At 37.7% G+C, this 11,177-nt stretch overlaps 1 protein-coding gene and 1 non-coding gene across 2 annotated transcripts; both read left to right on the top strand.

The window, feature by feature from the left end:
• The first annotated feature begins 8,206 nt into the window (after positions 1-8,206).
• On the top strand, positions 8,207-10,417 carry LOC145101924 (seipin-2-like). Its single transcript, XM_079039231.1, has 2 exons — positions 8,207-9,481; positions 9,877-10,417. The coding sequence occupies exons 1-2, from the start codon at positions 8,333-8,335 to the stop codon at positions 10,354-10,356; spliced, it is 1,629 nt and encodes a 542-aa protein (XP_078895357.1). The 5' UTR covers positions 8,207-8,332; the 3' UTR covers positions 10,357-10,417.
• Positions 10,418-10,772: 355 nt separating this feature from the next.
• On the top strand, positions 10,773-10,846 carry TRNAI-AAU (transfer RNA isoleucine (anticodon AAU)). The gene has a single exon. It is a non-coding gene; the product is annotated as a tRNA-Ile (tRNA).
• Positions 10,847-11,177: the final 331 nt, after the last annotated feature.

The following is an 11,177-nucleotide window of genomic DNA, read 5'->3' as shown; positions in this document are numbered from 1 at the left end:
ATTGAAGGTTCATAATTTCCATATGGGTTTTGCTTTACCCCTGGAGATGACACATAATATAAACCAATTTGACGGATTGTATACATCAAACGAAAACCAGAGATAGACCAAACGATAAGCCCTCTTAATTTCCATCCATCTGCAAAAGCATAACTATTGGGTGTCCATGAAATAGAACTAACCGCACCAATATCATCCATTGAATATGTACATAAACAAATGTGGGTAAAACAGGCATCCATTACAAAGTACAAACTTCAAAAATGAATTCCATGATATAATTACAATTTACAAATTTACCCCCACTTGTGTAAGGAAACATAACGAATAAGTGCAATGGGTTCACTAATTTCATACAACTCTATGACACCTATTCTAGTGCCAACATCAAGGATTTGTTGATCTAGAGAAATGGAAGCACATACAGCATCACCAGAGCCTAACCAAATGGTAGACATTGAAATCAAACATCTTCCAATTAACAAAGGAATTTGATCATAATCGTTTTCATCTATGGTAATATAAATCATAAGTAGAGAGAAATTTACATTGCATAATAGGCTTAGGGAAAACAAACTCATCAATCAGTAGAGAAATATTTGAAGGCATAGGAACAACAAAGGAGTCAACTCAGAACAACGTACCAACATAACCATACAGGTGCCGATTAGAGAGACGAAGAAGGAGCCAGTGAGATTAGGAGGTCTTAGGCGTGCGTTTTGTTCCGTCTTACTGTCGTCAAGTAAAAAAAGAGGCAAACAAACCCTAGGTAGAAACATATGTGTCGTTACCCCCCCCCCCCTTAAATTTAGGTGATTAAAGTCTTCAAAGAAGACCGAATCCTTGCTGACTCGATGAATGAAATTGTACAGGCTTCAGAGGTTGTAGTCGTTGATGGAGTCAATGGATTATGTATTGGGGTTTCACGAAGATGTGATAGTGATGCTCTGATGGTTGGGGGCTGTCAGATGTGCCCTTCAACCTCGATAGTTAGGGTGTTGGGATCGATTTTTGATGTGGTCTTCAAATCAAATTTAAAAAGCCGACGATGGATGGAGAAAACCTAGGTAGATGAAGTCAATGGTTACCATAATTATAGGATATTATTTGTGGAAACTAATTATCAATTTACCTATTTACCCTTATTCATTTATTTAATTATTTATTTTTATTTTAAATTTTGTTTGGTCCACATCCATCCTTACATCCACACAATAATTAGTTAGTATACTTGAATCTAGCTCGCTCTCGCTCTCTCTCTCTCTCTCTCTCTCTATATATATATATATATATATATATATATATATATAAGGAAATTGTTTATAAGGTCCTAAATAAATACATATATGTATATTACATGAATATACATCGATATACCCCCAAATTCATTTCTTTAAACTACAAAATACAAAGAGAAAGAATTCGACATCCATTACTTCTTACAAACCAAAACCACACCTAAACCAAAACTACACACAAAATAAACAAATCTTTTTTTAACAAATCCACACAAAGGAAACAAATCCACACATAGGAAACGTGTTTCCTGTGTTTCCTTTGTCATTGTAAGCTGTCAATTACCAACATCACTTCTCTCTTTTTCTTCCTTATTCCTGCACATCAAATTGAACAGGTTGAGTGCACTTCTTCTTCAACTTGTTAGAGAACTCTAACACTACACTACAAATACCTCCATCTCCCTTGCAGTTTTCCATCATAAACCAAACCCCAAACAACCACTTAGGTATATCGATTATGTCAAGAAAAACAACAGAAAACAATGAATGAATCAAGAAGGTGACATGTTAGCCACAATCGCAGCCTTATTTGTCATTCTCCTTTCCTGAAAAACAAAGACACCAAACACTTCCCAATTTCAATCTTGTGTTTCCATTATTTCTGCCTATTTGTTGGATTATCGGACCAGAAGAAGAAGAACAGAAAACTGCCGGAACAGACCTCTGTCCACGTACCTGAAATCGCTGGAGATCGACGCCTCCTCGCCATCTGTTCCATCGATTGAACCATTTTCCCTTCGAGTTTCACCTCAGGGGTAGTTGCACCATTAGGGTTTCACTAAGCCCAACCGAATCAAACACAACAAGGAAAGGCACACCGCCACCCGACATGGCGGCCGGTGGCGGCAGCCACCACCTCACGGTGGTGGTTATGGATTTTCTATTATTATTCATATACCGAGTACAATTTACAACCCAATCCGAATGACACACACATACTAATCTAATAAAACACACACACACACAACCACCCTAATGGTGGCCGGTGGTGGCTCGCGGCGGCAGCCACCACCTCACGGTGGTGGTGGCGGCTGATCTTGATTTTTCGGCTAGGCAAAAACACTCTAACAAAATAAATACACCACACACATATTAAAATAAACACACACTACATCCTTTGCTTGGAATAGTAACACAGCCACCCACCTGTGGCGTTGGCGGCGACAAAACCCCCGGAGAGGCAGCAGCAGCATCACAACATCGATTCCCGACTCGCACAACAACGAACAAGGTTTGCTTCTCCGATTTTGGCGGCTCTATGATTATGCACATTGTCTCTAGCATCAGGTTGCGGTGGCGGGACTTCAATGGCAAGGTGGCCACTAGGCGACTTGGTCTGATCGGAGCAACGACATGGATGGTGGTGGCAACGCACCTGATGGAACAGTCGCCTAGTAGCGGTTAAAATGTCAAGGCTCAACAACAGTCCTTCGACCGGTCCATCCCGGGAGCAGTGTCGATCTTAGTGGCTTATTCTGGAAATACCGACGCCCGGCAACGGAGGAGATGGGGGCAGTTGGATGATATCCGAGGATGGCAACTGCTCTCCTAATTTAGGGTTAGGGTTGGACTGGAGGGGTGACGGGATATATACCCCGATCCCCTAACTTGTTCCCATAATGACATAAGTAGTCCCTCTCTCTAGAAATACTTTGCAAACTAACCCATAATTTACCCTTTCAGCCCTCAACAATAAAATTCATTACAATTTAGGTACAACAATTACCAATTTCACCTATGCTTCCATAATTCTTCTCAAATTCGATCCCTAATTTACTAAACGACCCCTTAGCCTCCAAAATCTCATCAATAAAGTCCCAGAAGTTACCATTTAGTCCTTATCTCTATAAATACTTTCAAAACCAATCTGCAACTTACACTTTTAACCTCCAACTTTTAAATTATGTCGGTTAACTCCTCGAAATCCCACCTTGCCATATAATTATTGAGCTACAATATATATATATATATATATATATATATATATATATATTCCTTAATTTATTTATTTACTTAATAAACGGGGTGTTATAATATGGTTGCAAGCTGATCCTCGGAAGCAACATGACAAATCTTGTGCTGGCCAACTTCTACTTGTTCTCCGATGAAATGAAAATCCAAGGAAATGTGTTTAGAGCATGTACTAATTACCGAATTTTTAGTCATAAAGATTTCTCCAACATTGTCATAGATCAGTAGTAGAGGTGTTGTAATAGGTACATGAAGGTTGCGATGAGTTGCTTTATCCACATTAATACTGCTGTAGTGTAGGCCAAGGATCTGTATTCAGCCTCTGTGCTGGAACGGTCAACAACACGTTGTTTGCGAGAGGTCTAGCTTATGAGATTGGAACCGTGGAAAATAGCAAAGCCATATTGACATCGACTATCATCAAGGTTAGAATTCCACCCACAATCAAAAAATGCACGAAGTCCTTTTGCATTAGTTGGGAAAAAATGCAAACAGTAATGAATTTTTCCATTTAGATAGCATAGAATTCGCTTTACTGCTTGCTAGTGACTATTTGTAGGACAGTGCATGAATTGAGAAACACGATTCACGGAGTAGGTGATATCCGGTCTTGTAATAGTAGCATATTGTAAAGAACCAACATTTTTGCGATAAAGTTTAGGATCATGAAAAAGATCTCCAGCTTTAGTAACACGTTTATATGGACCAACAAGAGTAGATATTGGAGATGACAAAGACATATTGCAGCGATTGAGAATATCTGTAATGTAGGACTTTTGGGAGAGGGTAAGACCGAATTTTGACTTTTGAATCTGTAAGCCACGAAAGAAGTTCAAATCACCAAAATCCGTGAGAGAGAACATATGATTTAAATTGGTGATGAACTGGTTTAGTCTGACATCATCAGTATCTATGACAATTAGGTCATCAACATATACTAAGACATATATAGTGGATTTTGGTGTAATATGAACAAACAGAGAGGTATCTGATTGACATGCTCGAAACCCCTATGTGACTAAATAGCTTTTGAGCTTATTGAACCAAGCTCTTGGAGCTTGTTTAAGGCCGTACAGAGCCTTGTGTAAGCGACACACATGATTAGGTTGACATTGATCATCACAACCTTTTGGTTGCTTCATGTACACCTCTTCAGATAATTCCCCATTTAAGAATGCATTATTGATGTTTATTTGCTGAATTCTCCAGCCGATAGAAAGAGCAATAGAGAGAACTAGTCTGATTGTTGTAGGTTTGATAACAGAGCTGAATGTGTCAAAGAAATCAAGCCCTACCTCTTGACTGAAACCTTGTGTCACTAGTCGTGCCTTGTGTCTTGCAATTGTCCCATCGAAAATTTTCTTTACTTTGTAGATCCAATTACAACCAACAACATTAGAATTAGTGGGACATTCAACAAGGGACCATGTATGATTTTTCATGAGAGCCTCATACTCTGCTTTCATCGCATCTTGCCAGCATTTGTGCTTAATTGCTTGAGAAAAATTAGAAGGTTCGATGGCAGAGGGGGATGAAATAGCGGTATGAAACAGGTTAGGTTTAAGCGAATTTGTACGAGCCCTAGTAACCATGGGATGCTGAGTTGTATCAGAAGGACGGAAAAAGGATGGTATAACACGAGTTGGAGAAGAGATAATAGAAGGAACAACGGAAGGAGAAGGAACAACATAAGCCATCGATGTCTGGTTGGTTGGAGTGATAGGGTTTCTAGATGAGTTAGGATGTGGGCTTTGGATGATTGGGTTGTTGAGAGAAGTAGAAGGAGAAGATATAGGTGGATGTGTAGATGAGCCAGTGTTAATTACTGGAGGTGGGCCTGGTATGTGAACAATAATATTTGGCAAAGAGTCTGTATTAAAAGAAGTGGGCTTAGTTTGAGTAGGCGAGGAAGGCACATATGGAAAGACATCTTCATCAAAAATTACATGTCTGGAGATGTATATTTTTGATGTTGGTGGATGATAACATTTGTACCCTTTGTGGGAAGCACTATATCCCAAAAAATGCATAGTCTAGAACGAAAATCTATTTGGTGAGGATTTTAGGGACGTAAATACGGATAGCACAAGCAGCCAAACATTTTAAAAAAAGCATAATCTGAATTTTTTTTTTATACAAGCGTTGGTATGGGAACTCGATGTTTAAGATAGGGGTAATAGTTCGATTGTTTAGATAAGTGGTAGTTCTGAAAGCATGTTCCCAAAAAACACAAGGAAGAGAGGATTGTGCTAACAAGGTGAGACCTTTTTCCACAATGATTCGATTCCGTCTTTCAATGGCCCCATTTTGTTCTTGTATGTAAGGGCAGGAGACTCGATGCATGATACCATGAGACTTGAGGAAGGTAAAAACATTGCAATACTCTCCTCCCCAATCACTTTGTAGGCTTTTTATATCACATTAAAATTGAGTTTTGACCATTTTGCGAAATTGTAAAAAGGTTGAGTAAATTTGCAATTTGTGGGAAAGGAAATAAACGCATATAAATTTAGAACAATCATCCATAAATAAAACAAAATATCGATTAACATTCATTGAGAAAACTGGAGCGGGCCCCCAAACATCATAGTAAACCAATTCAAAAGGTTTTAAAGAGGTTACATGTGAAACTGGAAGATGCAACCTATGACTTTTTCCTAATTGACAAGAGTCACAAACATTAGGAAAGTTATTAGTTGAAACAGGAAGATTAAAAATAGAAACTAATCGACGAAGAAGTTGTTCGTGTGGGTGAGCCAACCTCTTATGCCATCCATTGAGAAAGACTCGAATGTTATTGAAAGCTTTTGCTGAAGAACGGAAACTGCGACATGGTAATCGATATAAATCTTCCTTTTTATCCCCTTGGAGCAACGTTTTACCCTGAAATGTCTTAACAGAACAAGATGTAGGCCAAAACTCTATGTAAACATCATTATCACCAGTTAGTTACGACACATTAAGAAGATTTTTAGTGAGTCCAGGAATAATTAGCACATTTGGCAATTTGAAATAAGGCAAAGAAGAAGATCCAACATGAGAAATATGTAAATTTTTACCATTGCCTACTTGAAGTTTGTCACTCCCAGTGTATGCATCTGCATTGTTAAGCTTTGAGATATCCGGAGAGACATGATCAGCCTCCCTAATGTCAAAGTACCATGAAGGATCAATGATTGTCGAGGGACTGTGTTGCTGTGTCGAGTGAGCTTGAAGTTAGTTATTCCTCGGGTTTGGCCTACGTGATGCAAAGTCAACCTGATTTCCACGATGGCAGTAGTCAATTGCCTTGTGCCTTAGTTTCATACACAACTAGCAAATGGATTTCTTTTTCTGTGAATCTATGCCTCGAGCAGAGTTGGATGATCCTGAACTGGAGCCATTGTAGGAAGAAGATGAACAAGAATTTGAGGAATTTGAGCGATTTACATTGAGTGCGACTGTTGATGTATGAGTTACAGAAGTAAGACGGATGTGCTCTTGCTCCAATCGAGCTTCTTCCTGTAACAATAAGCCAACGAGATCATCAACATTTAATACCTATGATTTCATCATAAAAGCAGTAACAAATGCTCTGTACGAGGAGTCAAGGCCGTTGAGAATATAGCCAATTAGATCTTCATCATCGACAGGATGAAGATTTTCAGCCAAAGAATCAGAAATCTATCGTTTCCGTTCTATGTACTCAATCATTGTCATTGACCCTTTTGTAAGGGTTTGAAGTTGAGTTTTGAGTTGTAAACGACAAGCCCTAGTTTGGTCTTGAAAAGTTTTTCAAGTGTCTGCCACGCAATTCGAGAGGAGGGTGAGCGGGCAACTAGAGCAGAGGGATTGTCCGATAGTGTTGACTTACGCCACAAAAGAACAAATCGATCTCTCCTTTTCCAAGCAACATATTCTGGATTTAGTATTGTGGTAGCTGGTATAACAACGACGATCGGAGATGTGGCGGTGGCAGGAGTTGCCGGAATAGCCGCAACATCAACAGTTTCAGTTGGTGGTTTGGGATTCAAGACGTAATCTTCCAGATCAAAGGTTTCTAACGTTGATATGATCGTTGTACGCCAAAGAGAATAGTTGTTGTGATCGAGCTTGATGTTGATAGTTGGAATATGGAAATTTAGGGTAGAGGCATTGGTGGTGGTAGCAAGATGAAGAAGATTGGAGGTATTCGTAGCCATGGAAGCAAGTAATCAAGAATATTGAGTATCAAGAAATGAGCTCTGATACCATATAATGTTGTCAACTGTATGTATGATACAAAAATAGAGTACATGTATATATACAGGAGGATACTAACTAAGGAAGAGATATACTCTCCTATACATACGTTAAGACTATTGACTATAGACTTTGACTAGATACACATTTATATACACAAGTATATTGAGGTTTATTCTAATGCTATTAAATCCAATTTAGGGTTTTAACTATTTAGTTTTAACGGCTCATAACCCTAACGAGTTCGCGATTCACATATACATTTCACTTTATGTTTTCTATTTCACATTCCAATCATAAATACGTTAGATTTTTATCTTTGGAACTTTAAATTTTTATGTTTGAAAAACCGCAACATTGAAATTTTTTCATAAAAGTATTCGGTTTCCAAACCAAACCAAATTGAATTCGAATTTTGTTTTTAGCTTAGTGTAGAAGAATTTGAATCTGATGTTTGGTTTTCCAATTGGATTAAAAAAGTTTCAAATCGAAAAATCCAATTTGAAGAAACCGATGAACCCATAAACCAAACCGATTCTGACAGCTGCACCCAATCACATGAGACGAGATACGATAGTAAAGAAACGTAAAATTAGCTTTTTAATTACTAGTTTAGTCAAAACGTGTTGTTCGATTGTAAAGGTTGAAGTGGCTTTGAAAACAACAAGATTATTATTATATATGATATTAATATTATTTTTGTTTTTTCTGAAGTTCGAGACAAACTTTTTATAATTTTCTACATCGTACCAGAATCCGTTACTCCTTTCGTTCTTTCTTCTCCAATGTATCCTCTTCTAACCCTAACCCTAGCCCGATATTTAAGCTCTTGATTTATTACAATGGAACAGGAGAACACCAAATCGACCATAAACAACAACATCGAAGACGCCGATACTCAATTCTGCGAAGAATCCCTCTTTGTCGATTCCTGGGACAATTTTGAGTCCGATAACCCCCTTTTCATCACCAAATCTTCATCAATCTCCGACCTTAATAATATCAATGTTGCCAGTCCAATCCAATCAAAAGAAACGCCATCTTCTTCAACCTCCGCTGACCTTAATCACACGCAACTTGATGATTCCCAGCAGAGTTTGAAAGAAATCTCCTCGTTTTATTCCTTCAATAAACCTGACAGTTTGGGAGATTTGAATTCTCATGACTCCGCTACTTCTCCCAGGAATGATTGCAAAATTTCCTCCAGTACGAAGGATAATGAGAAATTAAAAACTAAATCGAAATCCACTAGGTTTCGTTCGAGTTCAAGCAGTCATCTTAAGTCGTTAAACGAAGACACTAGTGGTTATTCTGCAATTACAAGTGTTGGTGATGATGATCAAAAAATCGACGATGACTCCATTACAGCAAATTCACCCGTTTCTGGTTCGAATTTTCTTTATTCCTTAGCCGGATTAGTGATCAAAATGATAGGGTTTCAATTAAATCTGTTAGTTACTTCAGTCACTTTTCCCATATCCTTAATCTACTATTCATACTTGTTCGTTCTCGATCCCTTTAGGATCACAAGTCGTGCAAAATACTATATACTAGGAAACATCTCCAAAATCTTCAGTCTGTGTTGCAATTCCTTCAAATCGACCATCATCACGTGGATTAAAAAACACGAATCCACATGGAAGCTATGTGGTCGATTCGGGTGGGGATTCTTCTGGTCAGTTTATGTAGGATTCATTCTGATTAGTTTATTAGTTTTTGCGTTTCTTGTTTCTGGCATCACCTTGAAGTGCATAATGGAAGAACCGATTCAAATAACACAAGAATTGCATTTTGATTACACAAAAGATAGTCCCATGGCTTTTGTACCCCTAATGTCTTGCCCAGATTCCTCTTTTCTTGAATGCACTGATTTGATTAAGCCCGGGTGTAGCGAAGAATCACGGGTTATCCCTCTTGATCACAAAGTCCATGCTACTCTTTCTTTAACATTGCCCGAATCTTACTACAATCGAGATCTTGGAATCTTTCAGGTATATAATAAAATCATACATTCATTTCATCCTATTACAAAATAGTAAAGTACTTTCCTTGATTTTGTTTATATGGAAATGCAATTTAGATTCAAACAAATTTTCACTCCTATAATTGGGTAAGTTTTTTCAAAGTATAATGTCGTAATAAGATTTTTTTTTTTGAAAGTACAATGCTATAAATAAAAACAATTGGTTTCGGAAGGTATAATGGATAATGCAGTATGGGAGTTCCAATTCGAATGTGGATTAGGTTCCTTGTCAGAGTTTTGTTTTACCTGATTTACATCTGACATGATATGTAAAGAAGAATAACCCTTTTGCAGAAGCAGATGAAAGTACATTGTTATGTTTTGCATTTAGCGCAACATTTATTTATTTTTTTTTTCTCGAAGGTGAGGATAGATTTTCTTTCTAAAAATGGTAACCGCCTAGCAAGCACAAGACAACCGTGTATGCTCCAATTCAAAAGCCAACCGATCCGACTTATTTTAACCTTTTTAAACTTAGCACCTCTCATCACTGGCTACTCATCAGAATCACAAACCCTAAAAATAAAATTTAGAGGATACACAGAAGGAAACGACCCCACTTCTTGTTTGAGGGTAATATTGGAACAAAGAGCCGAATTCACACGTGGTGCCGGTGTACCGGAAATCTATGAAGCCTCATTGAAGCTTGAATCTCAACCGCCTTTTTTTAAACGGATTTTGTGGTATTGGAAAGGGACGATTTATGTGTGGGTTAGTATTGTGATGTTTGTTGTAGAGTTGTTGTTTATTCTTCTATGTTGTACGCCTGTTATTGCTCCGTGGACGAGGGGTGTTTCTGTAAATAATTATTCATCGCGAAACACCCGTGTAAGTCCGAAGTAGCTTGTGGACCTTATTTTTTATTTGGTGTCATATAATCAAATTTGTTTGTAATTTTTTATAATATGATGTTCATAAATTCACATCTACCAAAATTTTGTATAGGTTTTTTAGTGTTAAATTCTGTCAACAACTAAAGCATTTTGCCTTGGAAGTTGAAACTGTTAGATGTATATGATGTTTTTCAAAAGGAACGAACAAAAAGCATGGGTTTTTATTATTATTAAGGGGTAATTAAAATTTTTAAAAGATACGAAAGTTTACAGAATTACATGTGTAAATTGTAATGCTTTCGCGTATAAACAACAAGGATCATGGTAAAGATGTAAAATTAAAGAATTGTGAAAGTGATTTGATAAACTAATTATCAACATAAAAAATTACTATTTATTTTTAAGTGTGAACAACGTACACAAAAAGGCCTATTAGCTCAGCTGGTTAGAGCGTCGTGCTAATAACGCGAAGGTCGCAGGTTCGAGACCTGCATGGGCCATTTCTTGATTAAATTTATATTTTTTTGTTCCTTTTTAGTCCCCCATGTTTTGATTAAATTCTCCTTGGTCCTTCTACAATCTAAATTTCTGAATTTTGAGGTATTTCTTTTTACCCCCTAATGTTCTGATTAAATCGTGTTTGGTCCTTCGAGTTGCATAAGCATATAACCCCTATCAAATCTCAACCCTGCTTCTCTCCAAAAATGGCTACTACTGCTCCTTTCAGGCCTTCGCATCTGGTCCCTATTCTGATCATCTTCCTGCTACTTGGAACAACACCCTTATACGGTGTCGTTTTACACAAGAAGAAGAAGCAGATCCAAGAAGAGT

Source organism: Lactuca serriola, chromosome 4 (assembly GCF_051521515.1).
Source record: "Lactuca serriola cultivar US96UC23 chromosome 4, Lser_US96UC23_V15, whole genome shotgun sequence".
Taxonomy (NCBI): Eukaryota; Viridiplantae; Streptophyta; class Magnoliopsida; order Asterales; family Asteraceae; genus Lactuca; species Lactuca serriola.
Note: the sequence above shows the minus strand (reverse complement) of the source record. Positions and strands in the feature narration are given on the sequence as shown.